At 36.1% G+C, this 27,275-nt stretch overlaps 1 protein-coding gene and 1 long non-coding RNA gene across 6 annotated transcripts; one reads left to right on the top strand and one right to left on the bottom strand.

Moving 5' to 3' along the window:
• Positions 1-4,719: 4,719 nt before the first annotated feature.
• Positions 4,720-5,763, bottom strand: LOC116168818. 2 transcript variants are annotated; one of them, XR_004144851.1, is made up of 3 exons: positions 5,612-5,763; positions 5,279-5,392; positions 4,720-5,231 (listed from the first exon to the last, which is right to left on the bottom strand). It is a non-coding gene; the product is annotated as an uncharacterized LOC116168818 (long non-coding RNA). The 2 variants fall into 2 exon arrangements; XR_004144850.1 differs by having other exon boundaries at positions 5,279-5,469.
• Positions 5,764-6,534: 771 nt separating this feature from the next.
• Positions 6,535-11,656, top strand: LOC116168817 (inositol-tetrakisphosphate 1-kinase-like). 4 transcript variants are annotated; one of them, XM_031484805.1, is made up of 4 exons: positions 6,535-6,558; positions 6,913-7,029; positions 7,081-7,179; positions 10,620-11,656. In XM_031484805.1, exons 1-4 carry the CDS (start codon positions 6,550-6,552, stop codon positions 11,400-11,402), a joined length of 1,008 nt encoding a protein of 335 aa, XP_031340665.1. In that variant the 5' UTR covers positions 6,535-6,549; the 3' UTR covers positions 11,403-11,656. The 4 variants fall into 4 exon arrangements, with proteins under 4 accessions (XP_031340665.1, XP_031340666.1, XP_031340668.1 ...); XM_031484806.1 differs by lacking the exon at positions 6,535-6,558 and adding an exon at positions 6,728-6,858; XM_031484808.1 differs by lacking the exon at positions 6,535-6,558 and adding an exon at positions 6,740-6,875 and having other exon boundaries at positions 6,934-7,029.
• The last annotated feature ends 15,619 nt before the right edge of the window (positions 11,657-27,275 follow it).

The raw sequence follows: 27,275 nt of genomic DNA on the forward strand, positions 1-27,275 counted from the left end.
ATTATAACGACTCAGTACAGTTTGTGGACGGGCAGTGATTAAACAAATGGAGAAGTACTGTATTAAACAATTGCGGAGGATGAGAGAGTTCATTAATCATTTTCAATTTAATATGAATATGGTAAGTAAAGTAAATCGCTCAAAACACACCAAAAATTCATCAGCCATCACCCACTTATGAACTTAAGTTCAATGTGTGGCCCATAGGCGCAACTAGACTTCAACTTTTGGGGGGGCTACAGCCCGGTGTAAATTATAAAGCCCATTCCAAAAAACTATCCAATTTTTATCTCTTTTCTTAAGAGCATTCCCATTCTACTAAGTTGAAAATTTTCTGAATTCTGAACATCACATTCACTTTATTAAAGACATTACCAAATGTAAATTTATCAAATTATTTTATTATTATTATTTTGCGGTGCCTGTCCGTGTGTCTGTCCGTTTGTCCGTCCGTTAGCACGATATCTCGTAAACGAATGGACCGATTACGCTGAAATTTTGCAGGTGGATTCTTTATCATATTTGTAGATCGAAGTTCGTGAATTGCTAACTTTCTTATTTATGATGGTATTTAAATGAAATTTGATACATAACCACTTGGAATAAAAGCAAATTTAACGCCAGTTTCAAAATTTGGTTTTCCACATGCTATAGCAATACCCAGGAGCTCGTTTTCTATATTTTTTACACGTTTATTATTATAAAAAAAACAAGAAGTAAATTTTATTGATGTTACTACAGGCCTATTTTTCTAGTTTTTTTTGCAAATTTATTAACAATTTGTTCGGAATCGACGGAAACGCCTCTTTCTATATATCAAAGAGAAATATTAGAGAAACGGTCTTGAGCCATTGTTGTTCTTAACCAGCTCATAAATTTCGCATAGCCGAAAATGACCTTTCACAGGTTGCTGAAGAAACTGGCAATATGATTGCAGCTTGAGAGATGACTCAATAGTTCACCGACCGACCGACGCCGACGCCTACAATATTCCGCTCGGGTAGCAAGCGAGTTCAAAAATTTTCAGGGCAAATAAGTAAAGCTGCATACGATATACAAATTATGATTTGTCGCACGGCTTAGGGGGGCTGATTTCGGTTTTGGGGGGCTTAGCCCCCCCTAGTTGCGCCTATGGTGTGGCCCTTCTTTAAAATTGAATACCTGCAATTGATTTTGCTGATTTAATTAATTCTTACCCTCCTCATTGAATAAAAAATTATGTTTTTATTCAATGAATGGCTATTAATGGCTGTCAATTCCGTTTTCAATTGAAATATAAATTTTAGAGTATTATCATTAATAGAAATGTGTTTATAGATCGCCTATATCTACATATGACCCACAAACCTCTTTACCGCATTCCCTTTAGTTCCATTTTTTATAATTAGGACTAGATTTACCATAGTTCAAGCAGATATTAGCAATGTCCACTAGAAATAAAAGGGAAAAGACAATTTTAGACATTTTGGAATCGCAGTTCTCAACAAAACATCCTCGACTGTCCGTTGGGAAGAAATACTTTTAGAATTATATAATTTAAGATGTCTGAAAGAGCCTTCATGCTTTATACGCTAATAGATTTCCCTCTTCTCCTAAAAAGTTGTGTTTGTGTGTCTGTAGGCGGCTTTAGTTAATGAATCCCCGGTCCACCCAACCTTTCATACCATAATGCAACCCGTACACACATGTCAGCCTTTATTCTGTAAAAACGATTTTTATAAAAATAAACCGATACAACGAAATATCGAAGGATCCTCAGTATTACAATCACTTTTAACGACAATTTATTTTAATCTTACAAAATACATTTTATAGTTAACAAAAATGCATCAAATTCATGTCTTGGGCTTTGAGATAATGCTCTTGGTTTTTTTCCCAACGATCTTGGTGCATAAATAACGATTTTGACATGTTTTGATCAAAATCCATGTGGTCCATAAAAATAGATCAAATTCATGTTTAGATCATTAAGATAATGCTCTTGATCTTTTTCCCAACGATCTTGGTGCATAAATAACGATTTTGACATGTTTTGATCAAAATCCACGTTTTCGCCAAAAATTCATCAAATTCATGTCTTGGGCATTGAGATAATGCGCTTAGTCTTTTTCCCAACGCTCTTGGTGCATAAATAACGATTTTGACATGTTTTGATCAAAATCCACGTGGTCGCCAAAAATGCATCAAATTCATGTCTTGGGCATTGAGATAATGCGCCTAGTCTTTTCCCAACGATCTTGGTGCATAAATAACGATTTTGACATGTTTTGATCAAAATCCACGTGGTCGCCAAAAATGCATCAAATTCATGTCTTGGGCATTGAGATAATGCGCGTAGTCTTTTTCCCAACGATCTTGGTGCATAATTAACGATTTTGACATATTTTGATCAAAATCCATGTGGCATCAGAAAAATAATTTAACATTTTTGAATCACACACATGCGGTTATCAAACGTGCACGTTATCAACTCTTTCAGCATCAAGATAATGCGTTTGAAAGCTTTTACAACTCTAAATTCATGTGTAAAGAATAATTTTGGGTACATTTTGCTCTAAAACTTTTGACCGAGACCACAGAGAAGAGTTATATTGAATTGTTACACATCTAAGAGTCATAGGGAATAATCTAGCGAAAGTCCGAACTCGATACATGACCTAGGGAATGAAATATGTTAATTTTTATTATATTGAGTTCGCAGTTTTTCCTGTTCCCGATTCACTCGAAGTCGTATAACTTTTGTTCCTGTTAAACCAGCTTCCTGAAAATCAATAGCGTCCGTTCTTAATGTCCAACGTACCCGTATACCAAATTTCAACACAGTCGGCCACTTTTAAAAAGAGTTAGAGCGCACACGGACGGACGGACGGACGGACGGACGACAATACAAAACTATAAAGGATCTGAGGATCCTTAATAAAATAAGAAACGCAAATTGTGGTTTATTGGGAAAGCCTTGATTAGTTGTTATTTTACATTAACCTTTTTTTACATTTCTACAATTTCTGGAGGCTCATTCATTCATTAGATCGGTTTCAAATATCCCCGATTCTCCTGAGTCCTTTTCTTTGAATTCTCTTTCAGATTCTACAGACTAATATTTCGACTCAGATTTGATATATTTGAGTTCTTTGCATTGGATTCTTCGAATGCTTTGGACTCTTTAGATCCATCAGGTCCTTCACATCCTTAAGATTTTTCGAATTCTTTCGTTCTTTTGGATGTTCTTTAGGTACAGTTGTCACATTCTTGAACGGATTCTTATGCTTTTTTGGATTCTTCAAATTCTTTCGATACTTCATATATTCATCAATTTAGCTAACTTTCAATGGAACAGATCGAATATTTTGGAAGCTTCGTATTGTTCAAGATGTTTCTAATGCTTCAGATTCCTCAGATTCAACTAATTCTTTATTAGGTATGTTTGACATTTTTTAGTTTTTCAAGCTCTTCGATTTCTTAAGACCTATCGGAACTTCCACGTTATTATAATTTTTCCGATTCTTCTGTTTTTCGGATTCTACGGACTATTTGAATTCTTGGTCTTTGTCTTTGAATTCCTCCGACTTTTTGGACACTTTGGATACCATTTATATATGCACCAAATGTCTGATATGCTTTAGTTAGCACAATATAGATAGAAAGACTGTGTGCACTAGGAACGACGTTTATTAAAGTCCCAATTTTTATAATTTGTTACTTAATTTTAATTTTCTACATCTCGTGACGTTAATTAGTTTTCAAAGATATCATTTAATAAGACAAAATTAGACAGACTTTTATATATGACAAATATTACCACACAATAACACATTTGCATTTTCAGGAATTCCCTTTATTATATTTACTAAATAAAATAAAATAAAATTACTAATTACTAATTACCTTCAAGGTCGTTTTGATCACGGTGGCTAAATTGTGATATTTTGCACTAAAGTGACTGATATTACCAGGACAGTACCTACTGGTTTTTCAAAACCCGATGCTGGTAAAAGTCACAAAATGCACCTATCGTTTAAATTGCATGCATTTATTAACGAGCTTCCTGCGAGTTTATAATTTTGCGATGTTTGTCCGTCTGTCCGTCCGTTAGCACGATATCTCGATAACGAGTGGACCGATTACGATAAATTTTGTAGATGGATTCATTATTAAATTTGTAGATCGCAGTTCGTGAATTGGCAATGTAGCCCAAAAAATAAGGAAGGCCCTTTTGACATCTCCGTGAGTTATGAACCGAATTGCATGAAATTCAATATGCGTATACCTTTAGCCACATAAAACGCAATGCCAAACTATGAGCCTAATCGATCAACATTCACAGTGCCCTTTTCGCATCGCGACCATTTATAAACCGAATTGCAAACTTTTTTATTTATGAAAGTATTTAAATGAAATTTGATTGGAATAAAAGCAAATTTAACGCCAGTTTAAAAATTTGGTTTTGCGCATGCGCAGTGCCAACTTTCTTATTTATGGAAGCAATTAATGAAATTTCATACATATACACTTTAAATAAAATCAAAACTAACATCAGGTTTAAAATTTGGTTTTGCACATGCTGTAGCCATACCCAGAAGCATGTTTTCTATATTTGTTTAGTTTATTAATTTTTGAAGTGACTATACTTCTTATCGCAAGGTATGCACTATAATGTTTTGAATGGGAGCAGAATCAATGCGAAACGTCACAGAATATAGACTACGCTTGTATATCCTATGGTCATTACGCGTAGCACTCTGCAGCCGAAGACGATTCCGGCATAGCTTGTCTGACAATTGTTTAAAGCACATTTGAATAGAAATTTACCATTGAAATAGATTTTTTTTCTTTAATTATAAGTGCCATAGGGATTTATTCATTTGTAAATTTGTATTAATTTTGTTCACATTGTTCTGTGCATCATCTTCTTGTGAAAAAACGAACCGAAAACAATGGCAATGCATGGGTACCGGATTTTGGTTCATTTTTATACACGTTATCTATTTTCAAAAATGTTGTTTTTTTATTTGTATCTATTTACACAACACCTGTAAAAAATATAAACAAAATCGGTAAATTTCGATTTTTCTGGCATATTTTCGGAAGTAATCGGAATGTTCTGATTTTCTTTGCACTTTGCAGCCTGATAATAACTCTTGAATTGCGCAATTTTTCCCTAATATTGGACTGACGTCGTATCTTCCTTGGTTAGGAGATCCCCATCGACTTGACAAAGGCAGCGAACTTAGCTGAAAACACAATACTTAGCTGAAATAAAAAAGCTACATTAATATACCAAGCCCGGGTTCGCTATATTATCTGCTGACGTTCAGGAGCAAGCCGGTGATTCACCAAGCAACAAAAGATTTTGATGGGTTTCCAGTGTTTACTGCCGATCAATCCCCAAAGTCTAATTAATAAAACCTTAGAAGTATTGAAGTCTCTGCTCTTATTTTATAAGGGTGAATAGATGAGCTAACAGCAGAACTGAAATTATGGGTACAGACTGATTGTTAAGTTGGGCAAGCAGGAATGGCCTAAAGATGCCTTGAGTGCAATCAAATATTGCGCTGATTACGTTTTTCGATACATATAAACATTAATGCGTAAGTATATTAACGGTACTTACTGCTTGTTTTCATCGCGGAAATGAATGACCTTTTTTGATATTACGCCACTACTTGAAAAATACTACATCAGGACATCATGAACTAACGCTCTTGACAGAGATTGGAGTGATATACCTAGTGATATATGAAATCCACAAACATTTGGACTTTTATGACATCATACTTATTGACTATCCCACTATCCGTACTTACATACCTATAAAATGTTGGTATAACTGAAAACTCCCCCCCCCCCCTCCCGAATTCCTGGATGCGCCACTGTCTCACACGGCACAAACACGAGGGTATTGATCTTAAACTGAATTCTCACTTTGGGGCTATCATACAGATGACTTATAAGGAATAACACAAGCTATCCTCTGGTATTGTACATTAACCTATCATTCATTGAACCACACAATCCCCACAACCACGTCAACGAAAAGCACTGAGAAGAAAAAGCTCTTTCCTTGTCTAAGAGAAAAAGTAACCTTGACATTTTTGTCATTATTTCACCTATTTCTATAATTCTCTGGATTTGAACAGTTTCGCAATAATCAGAATCTCGTAAACATTCCTAAGTTAATATTTAGTTTAGAAAGATATCAATTTCCCAATCAATAAAATGATAGCTGATATATCTGAAACGTAGGTATACTGGTTTTCCACTTGATTAAATAGTCACGTCATGTTTGTCTTTCATATACTCCTCTGCGAATTAAGAATTAAAACCGGGAGTCTCTATACTATATAGGAAAATGGCTCCTGGACAAAGAAACTTGAACCATTCCTTGATGTTAATGCACTTTCTGTTTTCGTTGTTCATGACTAAGGTGTCGATAAGAAATAAAATTGGGTTGTAAGTAACTTAATTGTTAGGAAATTATCAGACAAGTATTCTTATCATCTACTATGTAATTGCCGATTTAGAACATTAGTCAACACGATAAGGTGTAACATGCTTCAGGTACGTTCATTTGCATATATGCCTACTAAGGTCGCGTTCAAATAAAACAATGTACTTTGAAAATGCAAATATTGTCTTATTTACCTTGATGACTAAGATTTACCACCCAGTCCCACCCTGCACGTTTTTAACAAGAAGGTACTAGAGACATACCTTAAACTACCAGTAGACGGTGCGGAGACACCGCCACTTGTAAGTTATTTAAATGTCAATACACGCTTTATAAAAACACAAAAGTATACGTGCGAAATTAGTTTGTGTAACTACCCACAAATACCTACTTATTCCAATCCAATATCAGTTAAATGACCCCAAACGTAAGTTCAAAATGAATGCAAATTAAATTATTAATAGGAGACAATGTTCGGGAAGAAGCGAATAGCGTACTGGGTATCGGAAAAGAAAATGAAGAAGCTTAACTGGTTCGAATTTGAAGGAGTTTGTAATAATTTTGGATACGAATTGTTTAAGGTAAGCACATCGTGAGTCCCGTGATTGTAATAAAGTTCTCTCTTTCTTTAGTTGGACCTAGAAAGCGACCTGGAGAGTCAAGGCGGTTTTAATGTCCTTTTACATAAACTTACGGATACAATTGCTTTAGCTAATAATGGAGATGAGAAGGTAAGCATAATTGTTATTGATGAATGAAGGATTTGGGAAGAGGCACAATTAGATGTAGTCTATGAACATCAATTAAGGAACAATTGACACAGAATTTAGTGCTTTTCAATTCTCTTTTTGCATTTTTCACTTATTACTGATTTTAAGGTTGCATTTGGTACCCATGCAGAATTAAGTAGGTCCACACAAACAAGAGAGAACAGAAGGCGAATTTGATTCTTGCATTAGTATCCAGGTTTTAAGTAAATTGGTGGGGTCTAGAAATAAGTATAGTACAATCTTGATAATCCGACATAGTGGTATTGAAAATAGTTACATAAAAGTTAGGAAAATGACAATACTGGCGAGGAAATATTGAAGTAAGAGGCCCCCCTCCCGGGCCAAGTACTTTAATTTCCAAGTCGAGTAGTGTTGTTTTCTTGAGGAGTTTTTAATATAAAATTTCGATTTATATAGAACATTTCATTAACGTTAATCTGTCTGATGACAGCAGTCATTATAGACATCTAGCAATGTGACAGGCAGGACCGGACTGGACCAACGAAACAGCCCGGGAGATTTTGTTAAACCGGCCCACTACCTTACCAGACCTTCCCGATTGTGACACGGTCGGCTTTGTTAAAGCTCAAGACCGCGGTCCTGGGCCTTGAGCACCAGCCCATCGGGAAATGGTCCAGGGCCGGCTCTGGTGACAGGGGCAGTCGGAAAAGTGACATGTGCGGCCGGAAAAGTGACATGTGCAGCTGGTAAAGTAGTCTGGTAATTTCCTGACATAAAGTAGGCATGAAAATGAAACTTTCATTTTGGGTAAAAAATTATTGTAGGTTTGACTTACAAGCTAGAAAGAAACCCAATAGACATTCTATGAGTGTGAGAGAGACATAACTTTACCAATGTTGACATTGACAGTGGCAATTACCTACATGTGTCTATTATACTCGCCTATACTCCAAGACATGTATGGCATCAGCGCTTTTAGTTTGTTGTGTGTTCCATCTTACTTCATACTCATGTAATGCTTACTTTGGTATCTTTCTAGCTTATTATAAATCAGACCTGCAATAATTTTTTTCCATACTTGTATATGGGGTCACACAACCGCCGGATTATTGAAGAATCAGGATTATTGAGACTAATAGAAAAAAAGACCAATTTTACTATGAGTGTACATGTAGTCAAAATGCTTGCATATTATACAAAGAAATACATTCAAATTATATAGAAACATATTATAGTTTTACATACTAGGAAAAATAATCATCAATTGTTTTTTCTTTCTTTGTTCTAAACATTTTATCAAAATGGTTTCTTGTATTCGCTTAGCACCAACAAAGCATAACCTAAGACGCCATTCTCTTCAGCCCATTTGGTGCACACATTAAGAGTGTTGAAAGCTGTTGAAGACAGTTCACCAAGTCGAAACCCAAAAAGTCTATCAGATTCGTCTTCCAGGGATCGAATTTGGTTGAAAATTTCTTTGTCAACAGTGAGCGAAAATTTTCCCCATTGTTCCTTGAAGCCAATTTGCCATATCACACAGAAAAAACCTACAAATACCTTGTTCATTGTTTCGTTTTGAAGATTTACTTTTGCACTATACGACCTCCCCATGTAATGCAACATGCACCGTGCATCCTGACGGCACACGGCATGCTAGATTCAGACATTTTTTAAATATTGACTGACGAATTTCTCTTCTTTTTTGTATATCAACCATATGCATATTTCATGTTGTACAGAAAATTGATTGCTCTTTTCAAATATCTTAAAACACAGGCATTGCATTTGAAAAACCAAAGGTGTATCGATTTCCAGTTAAGCCAAAAGTCTAAATATGCCGATAGATATAAAATTATATTTAACAAATTGTTCGTATCTCGTTAAATAAAAGAGATATTGAGGTGACCCCGAGCGTGACCCTATTATCTGCAACGTACTGTATATGTCGAAATCCTAGAAGAGCTCGAAGTTGTCTATTACTCTCTGAGGCGACGTGGAGCAATTTACAGACAAACGGAAAAGTGAGGACATAAGACTTCCAAAAATAAACAAAGTGGTTTATTGGTTACATTTTCATTTTCCATAATATCATGGTAAAACTGGTCATTTTTTCCATTGGTCTGTAGGAAATGCTTTTTACAGCAAAACTAAAAATGCTAGACACTATTGTTTTTGAAACATGACAAGTGACCGTATAGATTATGAAAGAGATGTAGAAACTTATTGAACACAATGTAACTTATTCCCTTAATATGGAAACGTTTTGAACGCATTTTGAATGGGGGTTTTCAGTATAGTTGAATTCCGCAGTTCTAATTTAATAAACGTGTACCTGAAACCATAAAACATTTTTTTGGACAGTAAAAGTTTATTTAAAAATAGAGGCTGATTAGCAAAAAAATAATGAACATGTGCGGTTTTAAGTGTTTATTCAAAATGATATGATTGTGGCGGGCTCTGTGACGTAATAAGCCCGACCAATCAGCTCCTAGAACCACCCAGATGACATAACGACTTGGCAATATTGCAGGAAATGTCATTTGTAACTTGCGTCACCTGTCACAGGCACTTGTCACTTGTCGTTCACTTTCGCGTTAGATGCAGTTAAACATGCCTCTTAAAACGTCAAATCCGACAAACGTCAGACCCTCGCACAAGGTTGCCGGCTCACTTCTACGTGATTGGTTGTAGGTTTGTGACGTATTTAGACTGAAGCGTTTCAAATTCGGACTAAAAACACAGCTTTTCAATAATTTATTTTGGGTTTATTTTACTTGCAAATAAAAATTGAGGACACACGGGTCTTTTTATTTGTATTGTACTTTGTAGATCAGAAATAAAAAATAAAGCCGAGATGCCCCCATTGCAACGTACGGTTTTTTAAGTCGCTTGTCAATACAGGCTTTGACAAATAAATATGTCGAAATAAATTGGTGGGGGGAGGGGCCATTTTTGCAAATAAGCTAACGGGACAAATGCTTCGTTTGGGAGCTGGAGATCGAACTTTTTTTGGTTCGCCCGTTTACAAAACGAAGATGAGCATACCCAAACACAAAACCCTTTACGTGCCCTGACTGCAGGGGAATAAATTAAAGAAGAATGCTAATTTTAGGAGTTTTCAAGTTGTAGTTCCTAGGAGATATATTTTTGAATCCTTGAGTTTATTCGAAAAGGTTTTTCTTTGGTCCCATCCAACTTCTTTTACATTCTTGTCATATCCTGTATTTTTGTGACGCATATACAGGGTGTTTCTAAGTCTTGTAAATACGGAAAGGGCTAATTCTTTGACTTATTTTATCACTAATCTAAACGCTTCGTTATTAAGGTATTTGACGGTAGGTAGTGAGCTATGGTTACAATTTTTACCTCAGATGCACCTCTTCCCAAATCGATCACATAACGTTACCACAGAAATGTGATTTGATACTCATCCATTTTAGTGCTCAAACACCATCCGGTTAATAGAAACGTACATATCTAGGCATCCGGAACTGGTAGTGATCGATCCCATTCCAAATGTTCGTCAATTGTTAGATAGGTATATGGCTTACAGTATTATCGCCGCAACGGACTTATACAAATACGACGTTTTTACACCTACCTTTTGCGAAATTGTGACAAATAGTAAAGAAGAGACTGAAGTACAGTTAAAGAATCACAACGTTAGGTTTCCATTTATTTGTAAACACGTCTTAGGGCACGGATCGAAACAAGCTCACGAAATGGTAATTGTATTTAATAAAGATAGTTTAGATGCATGTAAGTCTCCTTGTGTAGTACAAACGTTTATAAACCATAACGCAACTTTATACAAAATCTTTATAGTAGGGGAACAATATTACTATATTGAAAGGCCGTCGTTGAAAAATTTTTATCCGTGTAACGAGAAGCCGATATTTTTTTATAGTAGCGACGTGTCCAAAGCAGACTCTACAAGTTCCTTGTCCGTGCTAGACAAAGAAGATGAGGTCATAAGACGATCATCGCCCGACCCGAATATAATGGGTAAAATTGCGTCGACCATCAGGAAAGCGTTCAATATGGATTTGTTGGGGATTGACGTGGTGATCGAAAATTTCACCGGAAAGTATGCGATAATCGATGTAAATGCCTATCCCGGGTATGACGGATTCCCGAATTTTTTTTACGCATTGTTAGAGCTCATCAAGGAAAAAGAAGCCAAACGAGATTTAAAGATTAAGAGTGTAATTGATCGGAACTGAGCCGTACGCGTTAAGATGATACTACCAAGAGTATGTTCCGTCTTTTGTTACATATTTGTATGTTACCAATGCAGAAGTATTAAATAAGTTATTTATTTTAAATTTTTGTTAGATGTATAATAGCAATAATGCACCTAATTAAGTTTTCATAAATTGTTTCATTTGTTGTTAATGTTTTAAGTGAAAACATATTTTATATACTTTATATACTGTAGATGTCATATGTACAAATAATTACATGGCATATGTTAATATACGAATTGTTTTCATTCCGGTATATCACAGTTAACAAAGGTTGGCTTCACACAGTTCACCAGTTGTACCATAAGGGTTCTTCACCAAATAAATTCTTACTGTTGTATATACTAGAATGGTATGCAAGGATTTTATTTGGCAAATTAATTTATGAGGAGGTGGATATTTTCGCACTGAGCGTCAAAAGTAAGTAACATCACTTGGATAACTCAACTGTAGCACAGGTGACTGATATGCCAGAGTGACTTCGGCTTCATTTCTATATGATACAGAGAGCACTAATTTAGAATAGTTGAAACAAGTCGGCAAGAGACATTACTTTTGACCATGATTGCCCATCATATGTCATGGTTCGCGCGTATAGTTGAACTGTATTAGTCATCTCAAGTATACGCGGTCCGATTTGTAACTGCCTACATATTTCAAGAGATGTATGAGGTTTTGGCTATTAAATAACACGATTGACGCTCCAGAGTTTCAAATGGCGATTTCTTCAGAGCAGATTAATTGTTGGTAATGGGACAGTGGGCCAAATCGAGAAAGTAGGTACAGGATGCAGTACAGTAATCAGAATTCTAGCCTCTTCATCGAATCTCTTTCGCGTAGGATCGATGTGACGCCTGAAATGTCTCTGAAAACGACCCTGAACGAAGAGCAGTCCTCAAATGCAACCACTAACGCTTGGCCATGAAAAGTTCACGTCTCGTCGCAATCATTTTTAAGCGCGTTTTACATGCTTAAAAGTTTTTGTGAAAGTTGAAATTCTCTTAGCCGAGGGCATGCGCAATAGGTGCTTTTCTTGAAAGTGAAATACCTTCCAACTTTTCGGTTCGAACGCGAAATATTTCACTTTCATCCGAAATTTTAGAGCTGGCAACTCTAAAATTGGAAATTTCAAATGAATATGTTATGTTTCGTATCATTTGATGTTTATTTTTTTGACCACTGAATTATAATTAAACTGGAATGCGCACTGCCGATATCTGCCATAGAAACGTAGCGCGCCGAGAGAAATAGTGCAAGGGGGATTCTGTCACTCATTGGGAAACTGATCAAAACATATCAAATAGACATGCGCGAGAGTAGGACAGAGATCCCATTTGTGGCCCTCTCTCTCGGATCGCGCTGGGCGACGGAGCGCGCGTTCCAGTATAATTATAGTTCAATGGTATTGACGGGCGTAAAGGCAGATTATTAAGCGGAAATTACAATTGCACAGAAATAAAAAAGAAACAAGTCGATCTAACCCATATTTTTTAGGTTGGTATTAACAAAAATTTTCACTTGAAAGCTTTTCGGGTTCTTTTTTGGTCATCACTTAGAAGCTTTGTGTGCACACTTTCTTCGTATGTAAATTTTCAGTTGAAATTTGTTGAACTCTATAATCAAAGGTTGAACTGTACATCAATGGACGCGTTCACCAGAGGAAGCGCTACCTAAAGGTTCGGCATACTCTAGCAATTAGGTTTCTCGCGCGAGTTGCTTTCTGATAGCACTGTCGAGGACTACATATACAGTGATATTCATGTAAAAGTAGACATAGGGATTCCTATGTCTACTTTTACATGATAAAAAGTCTAGTGAAAGACGCCTAATTTTATGCAATCAAAATAACTTCTTGAAACAAATAAAGATCTGGCTCATATTAATTATTAATTTGAATATTGTTGCTTGCTCTCTTAAGCTCCTTTAACTGTAAATAAGTTATCGGCACTATACCAATTGGAAATATCAACTTTTTCTTTAGTTGAATACGTCGCACACGATTAGTAACGGCGAAATGGAAATGGAAAACGTTGTGGAATCTCGTTATTGATTCTCTTGAATAACTCCTTCCCTTTCCCGACTCGGACATTTTTGCGTACGCGGATGATATTGCTATCGACGTTATCGTAGTACTTATCTGCTCATGAAAGGAATGATCTGGAGGCCACAGCATCCGGTCTGGTGTGCCTACAGCTACCGTCGAGTCTTCTGTGTCAACGACTCATAAACTGGGCGGATACCAGTTCAAAAAGAAGGATATGCGAATGTATCCTTCATAGATGAAGTGGCATCTATCAGCATACTGTAAAATTTATCGAAAGGGAGACTTTAGGGAGAAATGGAAAGAAAATGAATTTTAATAAATAAAAGACAGAGGGCAATACAGCTATTGAAATGAAAGTAATGAAAGTTGGCACTTTTTCTAGACTATAAATAGCACAGATTAACATAGCAACGGTATTCGTGTAAAGATAGCCACACAAATAGGCAACAAATAAGTTTACATTTTTTAAGCGAGGGCAGCAACTACAGTTATTACATAATTTTAGATTTACATTCTTGGAGGTAAATTCTTGATATTGCTCCCCATTGAACAATTTCCATGTTAACGTACACCATCGTTATGCCTACAGTATTGAATTTTTTTGAGCTGCGTATGAGCACCTAATTACTGAAAAGTAAATGGAACTTTAATTGTGGTTTTATTGTAATAACTCGATGCTTCTAATAAAAATGTTGCCTACGAGTAATAAAATAATGTTAACGTGGAGAAAACGTACATATCTACACCCTTTAATATAGATGTATTTTATATATAATCAAAGTCTACATGCTATTTTCGCACACTTATTATTATACCTACAATATACAGGTTGTCTACATTAAAATGTGCACCCTATAAATTGTAATTTAAATCTTGTTTACATAGTATCTGCAATCGATAGAGTAGAATAAATATGTAGGAAACCATACTAGCAGCGCTAAATTGTGCGTGATATAAACGAATATAGGTCAATACAATGGTGATATACCCATTATACCAACGATCCTCTACAGTCTATCAATCACAATGCAGCGCTGTTGGTATAACCACAGACAAAATACTACAGACGGCTCATGAGATATACGAAATGTTTGCGCTGAAAAAACATCCGTCTGCTAGCGCTACTGCCGTAAAATGTTCAAATGCTTAGCTCGTAAATGCACTTTTTTCATCGCAAACGAATGGTTGAAAACTGTACTGTAATAGGTACTGTTAAATAAATATGAGAAGGCATGCGTAATTTAAATGATTTAAAGAAAAGAATATCATATTTCCTTAAGTCAAAACACTTTATCTGTAGGTCAGGATATCCCATCTCAGGTGCATATTATAATTACGAAAGTTAGGACATTTGCAAATAAATTTTCTCGTATTTTTTTACGGATACGGATTACAACGGAATGACACCATTTATTCAAAAATACATTTCATGAGGTGGGCCATTTTCGCTGAGACGGAGCTCCTCCGTTTTTGCATTGTGTAACCATTTATTGTGGGATGCCGAATATGAACTTTGAATTAAGGTTTAAAGGGAATCGCATTACTTAACCGTTAAGGGATATAAAAAAAGACACGGTGTTTAAGCTTAACACTTGAACAGTTCATATACACCTTTTCTTTTCATAAAGACGTATTTTTGTGTTTTAAATAGTCTATTATTACAATTATTGTTTTAAATACCTAGATACTTGTTAATTATAAAAATGGCCAAAGCAGGAAATGTTTGTCAATACTTTCAATGTGGTGTTTCAAAACGAGTGGAACCCAATCTAAAAATGTATGGATTTCCTTTTATGGATGAAAACCTGTGCCGCGTTTGGGTTAATAATGCTGGTTAGTCCTTCTTGTTTCATTGATAGTATGAACTATTACCAATTAATGCTGCTATGAAGTTGGCCGTGAAAAATTGGTGGTTCGAAAATGAACGAATGGTATCTAATCCTTAATTCAAACGAATTGTTGTGTCGCAACTACTCTACGTGGTGAGATATACGAGAATCGAATGTTATATTATTGAAAATACTATACGCAGTTTAAGTAAACGGCATCAAAAATTCGCTATGTGTAATGTGTGTATCAATTTCGTTTGCAGAACCGAAGATAACTTTGTCATTTGTTAATGTTTGTTGAGGTTGAGGTTTTCAGGTTTCACTTTCTCATTACTGGGTGACTTATTTCCTACTTTTAAATGTTGCACATATAAAAGCTTGCCGACATTGTTCTTAAATGTCATCGATTTCGATGCAAACAATCTAATTTTGAGCTTTGCTGGTTTGTGATACCTACATTCAATTTAGAAGAAGGGTATATTAATCGCCGGAGGTTTTCCGAAATCATTTCGGTATACTATGATGAAGTTGACCGGCTGTGATTTTCTGGAACCGGATTTTCCAGAAACGGGAGAGATACCTTGAATCATCCAAACAAGTTTTGCTACACTGAATTCTGAAGAAGGTAATTCATTTATCTTTGGGGATTTATGCAGAATTTGTTTGGGGCTCTCAGCTCTCATCAAGTTGAACAGGTAGGTGCCTTATACATTTTCGAATCGCCCATTTTTGGTGACCAACTTCACGGCGGCCCAATTATATACAATCATCAAATAAATCTTCCCTATAGATAAAAAAGCACGTCTTTACAGGGGCTACACATCTGATTCCACTGTCACCGAATTCATAAAAAAAAAAATCTGTGAAAAACATTTCCGATTGGAAGACTTCACAAAATCTTCCAAAGAAAGGCTCATTAAAGGCGCAGTGGTAGAATCCAAATTAACCGGATAAAATCGTAAATTGGTAAATACATCAATATGAAAGGAACGGTATTTTGTGAATTTTATCACCTTTTTGTGAAATTGATATCGGTTGTTGTAAAATAAGTATTTTCAAATGACTTTGGACACATTTAATTATATTGAGAATCAAATAAACAAATATAGAAAACGAGCTCCTGGGTATGGCTGTAGCATGTGCAAAACCAAATTTTAATCCTGATGTTAGTTTTGCTTTTATTTAAACTGTATATGTATGACATTTCATTTAATTGCTTCCATAAATATGACAGTTGGCACTGCGCATGCGCAAAACCAAATTTTGAAACTGGCGTTAAATTTGCTTTTATTCCAAGTGCCCATGTATCAAATTTCATTTAAATACCTTCATAAATAAAAAGTTTGCAATTCAGTTTATAAATGGTCGAGATGCGAAAAGGGCATTGTGAATGTTGATCGATTAGGCTCAATTTTTGGAATTGCGTTTTATATAGCTAAATCTATATGCATATTGAATTTCATGCAATTCGGTTCATAACTCACAGAGATGTCAAAAGGGGCATTTTTTGGGCTACATTGCCAATTCACGAACTCCGATCTACAAATTTGATAAAGAATCCATGTACTAAATTTTACTGTCATCGGTCCATTCGTTATCCAGATATCGTGCTAACGGACGAACTAGGGAATGCAATACCGGGATCCCGCGGGATGTGCGAGACTGAGGAATTTGTCGACCAAGGGGCGACTCTTGTTTACTTTGTTAATGAAACTCATAACGGAGAAGTTATTTTTTAAATAATTGTTAAACTTTTTTCGTTAAAAATGTACCTACTATGATTTTTGAGGCACTTTAGTTCACCTTTTGTGCTTTAAAGGTGAGGTTTTTTTGAGCTCTAAGTTAGGCTGAAGGTAATTTTTTGTTAAATATTGTGATAATTAGCGATTTGTTTTAATACAGACCGCACAGAATTGCTTATTTGCCAATTTATTTAAAATTTTGCGGAATCCCGTAAATACCGGGATCCCGCGGGATTAACTTCTAACAATCCCGCAAATACCGGGATGGAGATTTTGCTGCGGGATTGCATTCCCTAGGACGGACAGACAGCAAAATTATAAACTCGCTAGGGCTCGTTAATAAAGCCATACTTCGCTTGCGATGGCTGGTGATCAATCAAACTTGCTTGAATTTCAAACCATCGCCCAAAGTAGCATCGCATCGCATAAAATAAACGGAGGTTTGAATTTATCGCATCGCACAGCATTTCATCGCCCATCGCGCGATAGCCAGCTGTCTGAACGTATATTAAAACGATCGTACGCCAGTATGGATTTTTTGAAATAACAAGCATTTACCGTACTTATTTTTCAAAACATTAAACCCATATTAAATAACAATTAGGTACCTATAGTAAATAATAGGTATTATTTCATCCTATATAGATATCAGATATTAACTCATTGAGGACATTAGGAATAACCAGCCGCTATGTTTAACAATTTTCTACTAGTTACAACCTTTGCAAATGAATAAACAAAGCTACAACTTGTTTGTGAGATTGTCGTACTATAAAGTGGAGTTCATTCACTACAAAGAATAAATGATAAACATTTTATCGCAGACGGTGTAACACTATACCTTTAGGTATTACCTATGTTATATAAATAAAAGATTTTTTTTCTCTCTTCTGCTATAGGAACGTTGCAGAAATCTTTCTAACTAAGAATGAACTTTAATTTTAATGTTTGGGTTTGAAACTGTACTAGAAAGTTAATTTGGATTTAACACACTTGGCGGTGAAATCCAAATTTCGCGCAGCATATTTTTACATGGCGTGATATATCTGGAGTATTTTAATCTGTGGTATAACTCTCGTCAGGAAAGATTGCCGGTCACAGAACACTTGATCCCGATCTACAATCTCTGTTTTTCGTAAGATGCTAGCGACTTCCGGGATAGTATCGTGTCAATGTTGAACGAAAAGACTTTTTGTTCAATATTAGCACGGTCCTATTCCAGAAGTTGCTCGCATCTTAATAAAAACAAAGATTGTAAATCGACACAAGGTGTGCTGTGACCGGCAATCCTTCCTGGCGAGAGTTATATGGTTTCTTACATACTTATTCTGTTCTATCGTTTGCAGATACTATGTAAACATATCTAATTCAGATATATTCCATCGATGAAATGCGTGCAAACTTAGGATTAGCAAAATCGCTATTCCATTTTCATCTATTTAGATAGTGCGGCCACCAAATAAAAAACTTCTGTTGCCGCTAAAGAAGCGGAGTGTTTTTAAAAATTCTAATAAGTGTGTTACTGTTGGGTTCGAACGTATCCAGCAAACTAACTGAACCCCATGGTACATGATCGTTTAGACCAGCGGTTGCCAACCTTTTTTTTATATCCCGTACCCCTTGAATAAGTTTTCCCCTAACAAGAACCCCCCCCCCCTCCTTCTTGCCAACCTTCCCTCACCAATCATTTACATACAGACTTTTTATTAACTTTAATATCACTTTAGTGTTAAAAGGTACAAAAAAATCCCCCAACATCTTATGAAATATATAATTTTTATTTTACTACGCAAAATTTGATTTAAATTACCAAATTTAACAATGAAACGGGGAAGGATAGAAGTATACTTATAAATGTGTCTTGTTGGTGGTCTAACTAACTGCAATAACATTGAAATGCAAATTGATTATAGAGCGTAGCAAGTTACCTAAATCATTATATCCAATACGGATGAAATAAGTACCGTAATTTTTAAATTGCATGGTCTTACTATACATGCACATTGCACATACTCGAATTAACATTTATTTTTACGGTAGACTTCTTACAATCTTACGTCCATGTAGTCGGTCCACTGAGTCGTAACTTATTCCGGTCATGCTTGGAACTAACTTCAAATACATATCAATTTTCTCGAGCCAGCTAAATAGTGCAAGAAATCCATGGACCTTTAGTTGTTAGCGGTTTAACAATCTCTTTCCTTTTATTTATCTAGTGTACTTACCTATATGCAATGTGTCGAAAGTAAAAAAGCGGTGCGACGTACAATGGATGGTAATTAATGCTATTTATACCTATGTATAAAGATAACGAGAAAAAAATTCCGGTATACTTCACCACCTACATAAGATAGAATTTTTATTTGAGTCTGTGGAGGGTAAGTGCCATATGCTAGTGCTTGAATTGTTTACGAATTTAACAGGAGCTTTGAATATATACTTAAATACAGAAGGTAAAGGTAGAGTAGAGCATGCATAAAGGTAGGTTCACATATAATTTTGTTTGGAGATTAAAATTAGAGTAACACTTTTAATAAGGGTGGTTACTAGTTACCCACTAAAATTTGGGCGACTGGACTACCCTATTCTCCACCAATAACATCACTGTTTTGAGTTTGGTATCTGGGCCGAATACCTGTACTCCCTTCACAAAGAAATCATTTCGTTAATTTTTTTTAGTGAAACATGACTTGTAACCAATGTGAATTGGTAACCCTCTGTTTGACCTATCTTTGATTCTTCTACTAACAAACGAATAAATACTAGAGTCTAGACTACGATTGTCTAAATCGCCACAATTAAAGAATGCCATAATCGGTAAAAATAGAAATCGAAATCTTGTGAATTCCTTCCCCCTCCAAACTCCAGCGCATCTGCACCTAGCTAGTGAGTCATTTATGCTTTTAGTGTCAACACTTTGGTGTCAACAGTTTTGTATTTGGTCTTTGAACACAACAATAATATATAAAAAATAAAAGTTAGTCTTGTCTTGATATTTCCGCAACCATCCTCTAAACCTCAGCACCATGGTTGCAGCCGATTAGTTGTAGCCTGGGTCGCCTCTTACGATTCGCAGTGCCCTCTGCGGTATTGTTATTCTTCAACCCCCTACATGGCTACAGATATACAGAATCGAAAGAAATAAAGACCATAATGTTACGAGTGCGTACCGTTACAAGTAAGATATTTTAACAAAATATTGTAATTAATTCAATCGCACACATAAAATATATACACATACGCTCGTTTGGGAAGGTTTTGAAAGAGAAGTTGTAAAAAAAGAGTTTCTCAGGATTTTACAAAAAAATTCTTCGTAACGAGGATAACCTTAATTAGTTTAAACCATAGAGGAAATACAATATTGTACTATATTTCCTCTATGTTTAAACTTTAGAATTGTTCACTCAGGATCCATTGATATAAGAAATTACTTCTTAATAATATGGTCGACAATAAAACCCAAAATTTACTAAATGCTTGAATATAAATATTACATTTAAAAAAATAAGTTCGTCTTGTTTTCTACCTATACCAAAATATTCATCACTTTTTGTAATTTGAAGTAATACACCATCAAACGACAAGTTTCATTTCATGAATTCGGCTGGATTGTTAAAAATAGATCGATAAGTGATCACTTTCACAACTAATGTTACTTTCGCGTTATAATCATCTTAGCTGAACCGTGTTAAAAAATTACAATCTTATTTTCTAAGGTGCTGACTTTTTTTGTACTTAAATAGGAGAAGCTTCAAAGACTGTAAATTATGTAAAGTAAAATTTTCAACTCGTCGACCAAAACACACAAGAAAGATGGAACTTATTTTCTCATTGAAATTAACAACATTACAGTGATAAATTAGTGGTACTTTCTTTTAAATTTAACCTACTTAGGGCCAAATGTATGCACATATTGAGTTCAGTGGCTGTTCAGTCGAACTCAGCTGGTTCTCGGGGTAACAACAATCTTTTCCTACACTGAACCCGATATGTACAATTGGCCCTTAATTGGTTGCTATATGGTGTTTTTTTAGAATTTTAACCATCACCGCAGGGATATTGTCCGGACTCGGTGCTTTATTTGCCGACAATTCGTTTGCAGTATCTACTATTTCCTTAACCTGCACTAGCTGTTCGGTTCCTACCCTTGGTTGCTCACCATCAAGCGGTCTCAAACGGCCGTAGTTCCCTAATCCCTTATCGTAACGTCGAAAGTTGCGTTATTCCATCCCACCACCGCCGTTCTTGCCCTGACGTTACTGGTACGCCTTCTCCCAGATGTCTTTGTCTAGTCCGTCGCCCAATCCTTTCCAACACCCACTCTTGTTGGCGCTGATCAAGTACTTCAACCTGGTCTCTTTCTCTTTTCAGAGCCGTCTTCTGCTCTGCCGCACACATCCTGTTCGTAACTTGTGTTGGAATCTCCTCCTTGCCGCGATACAAGCCTTAATGACTGACGAACCACGGACGTAAAAATCCGTACACGAGAGGCATATTTGTAGGTAAATAGCAGACGCGTTATCCCTTCAGAAAAGTCTGTTGCATTTTTGTACAACTTTGGTTTTCAAAAAAATGCGAGAACACAATTTTAAAGCTAAAATAACCTAATGTTCAACTCCGCTGAATTGGAATTAGCGGGACATTGAGTGATAGGCGGTACAAAGTTCGTCGGGACTGCTAGGAAGAAATGTTTTAAATATTAACCTTTATACAGGCTGTTAATTAATGTCATGCAGATATTTCAGGAGGTGATAGCCAAAATAAGAAAAAAATACATACTATATGCATGGTCGTCGTTTTCGTTATAGAGGGCGGCAAAGAAAATGCAATATCCTATATACCGCGACCGAGACCGCGACTAATTATTTTGGTATTGTAGAGATTCTAAAAAATAATTGATGTACCTATCAAATTTGAAACAATTATCTCAGAACATATAAGAGAGACAACGCAAAATACGAGAGAAAAATTGAAACTTTGCCGCCTTGTAACTTTGCTACCCTGTATAACGAAAATGACGCCCTTTACACCACACACATATTTGCATTTTTTCTTATTTTGACGAGTGCTATTAACCCTTGAAATATCTGCATGACATTAAGACCCTGTAATTTTAAAAACATGCTTGCCAAAAGTTCCCATTAGAGCGGCGCAAATTTTAGTGCTCGCTTACATGTAACTTTTTCCTTGTGCCGTCCCTGCCATCCTCTATTTTATGTTCGGTGTCTGTATCGGTATCCCCGGCCGATAATCACAACCTTGTTAAACTTCTTAGCATGTACCTTGTTTTCTCAGTTTTTCGTGCCAGTCTGCCAGTTCCCTCGCCGTCTTTGTACGTCACCTTTCTGACATGTTGACATGTGGGCTGGCTCCGTAGTCCCGCTCCCGATACTCAAGTGCGGAGTCACATGAGGACCTATATCGCGTTTAAGCATCTTTGCAAATGGAGTACCTTTTTCCTTATACTCTTCCTCGTCGTTAGTGACCAGTAGCATAGCGTAAATAGAATTGTATTTCCTCTATGCAAGTAGTCTTTTATTTCGCGGTGTTAACTTCGCACTTCTTCCGGACCCCCCCCCCCCCCCCCCCGGTTATCGGCGTCAATCTCGCACTTACTCCTCACCATAACCATTATACACCATTATACAACTGTAAACAACTATACCCCTAACTCGTTACTACTCCGCCTGTACTATTTCCACTCTATTTGCAATTTTTTTCAGTTTCATGAAAACCACCCTCCCGATCCGTAACTCGCCTCAAACGTCTTACAATTCACGTGCAGCCCGCACAAAAGTTCAAATTTACTGAGTTTTGCTGATCTCCAAAGCAAAATAAAGTACACTCTCCAAGATTAAAGCGGTTGATTCTTCTTCTCCGCACTATATAACGAAGTTCATTAAAAATTGACTTTGGCCAGGCGCGAAATTTATCTCTCCGCTAGGAAAAATTTTGACTCTTGACGGTCAAATTATTAGACGACCTCAATGGTATAGCTGATGCTGGTCTTTCCCATTTTTTCCTTTTTTCCAGAACGCTCGCTAGAAAAACCCAAACGGAACCACAAACTCATTTGTGCGCGCCCAAACTCGGGACTTCGTCGCGTTCTCTTAACCCATCGACATATACAGTGCGATCAATAATGAGCTGCTGCGCCGCTTCAATGAATTATGACGTTAGTAATCATTTGCCGCAACAGGTGTGATGCACCAATACTAAAACATAACCTTAAAATTCAAAACAACTTTTGACGTTTGACCATATTTAATTTAACCACCTTGTGAATTTCCAAATTATGTGAAACTACACGAATAGCAAAAATGGAAACGATTTTATTTCTTTTACAACTCGTTGATATTGAAGTAATTGGGTAAATTACATGCACACTATAACAACTGTTCGAAGTGCTCGCCACCATTATTAAGAGGAGTTCCACTCTTTTCTTCAGGTTTTTGAAGATGGCATGTACCTAACTGCTGTTGCGTAATGTTTCAAACGGCAGCTTCTATACCTGCTCGTAATTGGGCAATGGTGTGTAAACGGTTTCGAATACGTTGCCATCTTGCATTAAACCAATTGCATGCAATAATTTACACGGTTTTGCAAGTCTAGACGATGAGTTCTTGTTACTTTAAAAAATAAAAGTGTCACACGTTCTGTATGAGATGCCCGTTTGTTGGGCCAATTGTCGCAGCGGATTTTTCGGATTTAGGTCAAGACGAGCAAGAACATCTTCTACACCCTCCTTATTGGCTATTACAAGCTACAACAAAAAAAAGTTTGTTTATAATTTATAAGTAATTTACCGACCGAAAGAAACTGGTAGTAGTAAAAAAGGCCGTTTTGAAAATGGCGAACTTAATTAGAATTATAGGTTATGTTTGGTATTGGTGCACATATACCTGGTAAATGATTACTAATGTGATGTTTTTAAGAGCGGCGCAGCATAGGATTATTGATCTCCCTGTACTACCCCAATCTGGAAACTATGCCGGCTAGTAAATACGAAACGGAACCAACGCAATTAATCCAGGAAATGAAGGTTATGCCCTGGCAATTTTTTCAAAATGAATCGATTAACTTGAAATGTTGACAGTAGGTAGGGAATAGCCTAAGGATCAAAATCTATATCATTCCAAAGGGCGCTTTCGCCCTGGGGGTGGTTGCCACCCCACTTCAGGGGTGGTAATTTTTTATTGTAATTTTTAGACAGAAACAGATAGAAGAAGTAATTCTAAGCAAAAAGTGTTCTATACATTAGAAAGCTAATACTTTTCCACAAAGAAAATGTTTTTTTAAATAATTGATGTGTGACCAATACGAACCGAGTTTTGGCTTGTTCAAGGTTAGCTTTTGTTCGTCAAACGCTAAATTAGAGAGTTTCACAGTCAAATAACGGCAAAACTATGCATTTTTCAAGAAAAACTTGTAGAATATTCTTTAAAGTATTTAAAAAAAACCTTTCTTCTTTTTTTAAAAACAAACTTTAGCATAAAGTTTAAGTGAGTTATGATGTAAATAAGGTAGATCCGTACTTTTTCAGCGAAAAAATCAGCGCAGGCAACCCCCTAATTACCACCCTCATTAAAATGAGTCCTTCCCCTTTTCCAGTTTTCTCTAATTACGTATTATTAATACAGTGCGATCAATATTGAGTTGCTGCGCCGCTTCAATAAATTATGACGTTAGTAATCATTTGCCGCACCAGGCCTGGTGCACCAATACTAAAACATAACCTTAAAGTAAACTTTTGACGTTTAACCATATTTAACCTAAATCAACGATTTAACCACCTTGTAAGTTTCCAAATTATGTGGAACTACACGAATAGCAAATTACTACAAAAATTGAAACGATTTTATTTCTTTTACAATTCGTTAATATTGAAGTAATTGGATAAATTACATGCACACTATAACAACTGTTCGAAGTGCTCGCCACCATTATTAAGACAGGGATTCACTCTTTTCTTCATGTTTTCGAAGCCGGCATGTAAGTGCTGTTGCGTAATGTTTCAAACGGCAGCTTCTATACCTGCTCGGAATTCGGCAATGGTGTGTAAACGATTTCGAATACGTTGCCATCTCGTAAATTTGCATGCAATAATTTAGACGGCTTTGCAAGTCTGGACGATGAGTTCTTGTAACACGGTTACTTTAAAGGATAGAAGTACAATTTTCTCCAGGCAATAGCGTCACACGTTCCGTATGAGATGCCCGTTAGTGGGACAAATTGTCGCAGCTGCTTTTTCCGACTTTGCTCAAGACGAGCAAGAACATCTTTTACAACCTCCTTATTAGCAATCACTAAGCGGCCAGGTGACTTCCCAGAAGCAAGACTTCCTGTATGTTAAACCGCTCAAGTAGACGATGAGCATTTCGGCGTATATTGTTGTAATCCTCGTCATGGTTGACAATCGTTTATCGAAACTCCTGTATACACAAACGTATCGAGTACTCCCAAACTCCACTTTCGTCTTTAGTCCCATTACGGAAACAGGACAGCAAACGCATCTTATTCTCTTCTAAAGTAAAAGGCTTGTCGGAGTAAACCTATTGCCTCTTACACGCTACAACTAAAAAAACGTTTGTTTGTAATTTACAAGTAATTTACCCACCTTGTAAATATTCGAAAGAACCTGGTAGTCTTGAAAAAAGCCGTTTTGAAAGGGACGAAAGTGTTCGAATAAGAATCACAAATCATGGTTTTGGTTTGTAAAATTATAGGTTATGTTTTGTATTGGTACACATATACCTGGTTGCGGCAAATGATGACTAATGTGATATTTTATAAGAGCGGCGCAGCATATGATTATTGATCTCCCTGTATATTCTAGAAGTGGGACCAGTTTAGAAGACTTAATTTTCAAATAATTAAAGCTAAAATTGAAAAACGAATTTTTTGCAATTTTGTGAATAACGTCCTTCTCTTCAAAATAACTACAACACAACTGGAGATACGTATAAAATTCTAGAACATCCAACCTACAAAATGGTTTTTAATGCACTTTATGTTATGTTATGATTATAAATAAACGAATCGCAATTTTATTCGAAAAATTCTGCAAGCCCAAATCGGAGAATGATGATCTACATGACCGGTATATATTTCGTATACTATACACATTAGAAACTTAGATACACACTTACATCCATTCCATACACCCGCACACTATGTAATGCACATACAGGGCAATTCAAAAAGAATATCACCACTTTGAAATCTGATAATGAAAGAAACAAAATAGAACCATGGGTTATAACAAAATTAAGAGCATTAAAGTAAGTTTTTCTACTAGAAAATAGGTTCACAAGTGTTGAATATTATATGTACCTACGTGCGCGACTGCCCGGAACTTTTACCTTTGCACAAATACACAAACACCCTTTCTCTATGAAATGTTTAATGTTTATATCAACGTTTGATACCCCATCTATCAGGAGGTCGAGCACCATACTTTGTCCGAAATGCACACTGAACAATTGTCGTCAATAATAAATGATTCACTTTTTGAGGGAAACAGTTTTTTTTTTATTAAACCGCAGTAAGGGTTAATTTTTAAGAGTGGAAATATTCTGAAAAAATGTTCCAAATCCTCTAACAATCATTACTCAACTCACCTGAATCAAATTTTACTCACTTTAAGCTTTAATATGTAGTTTTATGGGTTTGGCAAAGAGGGGTAGTTAGTAATAAAGTTAAAAAAATCAAAAAACACATTACGTAATACCTTTTTGGAAGAGTTCAGAATCCAATATCCAAAGCACTTTAAAATTTGTTCCACAAATATCGTGGTTCTGAAATATAGGGCAACTTACAAAATGCAGTGTACAATCCTGTCTGTCAATTAATTAGACTAATTGATTTGATGCGGCAGTGATCTTACACCACAACTGGCATAAGTTCTCGTTTCGTTCAACCAGCTAATTGAATTGAACGTAGCATTTAATTGACATCTCTTTGCCTAAACTGTTTGCACACGCCATCGACAATTTTCGGATCTAACATTGCCGCAAGCGTTACGTAATTAAATAAATCAAACCGAAACCTAGATACACGTGAAGGTAAGAGACGTGCAACTCATAGCTGATTACGCCTCATCCAATCCAAAATGTTGAACTTGCGGTCATAATTGGGTCGATTGGCGGTCACAAAACTTGTAGGACATTTTCCTTCGGGCGCTAGCGGGTCACTTTCTTATTACTAGCTAGTATAGGTAGGTACCTCGCTAAATTGG

Source organism: Photinus pyralis, unplaced genomic scaffold, assembly GCF_008802855.1.
Source record: "Photinus pyralis isolate 1611_PpyrPB1 unplaced genomic scaffold, Ppyr1.3 Ppyr1.4_LG4, whole genome shotgun sequence".
NCBI classification, from domain to species: Eukaryota; Metazoa; Arthropoda; class Insecta; order Coleoptera; family Lampyridae; genus Photinus; species Photinus pyralis.

Coding starts and splice junctions, on each gene's coding strand:
- LOC116168817 (XM_031484805.1), top strand. Junction 7,030..7,080: donor TTGGATACGAATTGTTTAAG/GTAAGCACATCG, acceptor CTCTTTCTTTAG/TTGGACCTAGAAAGCGACCT. Junction 7,180..10,619: donor CTAATAATGGAGATGAGAAG/GTAAGCATAATT, acceptor CATCCATTTTAG/TGCTCAAACACCATCCGGTT.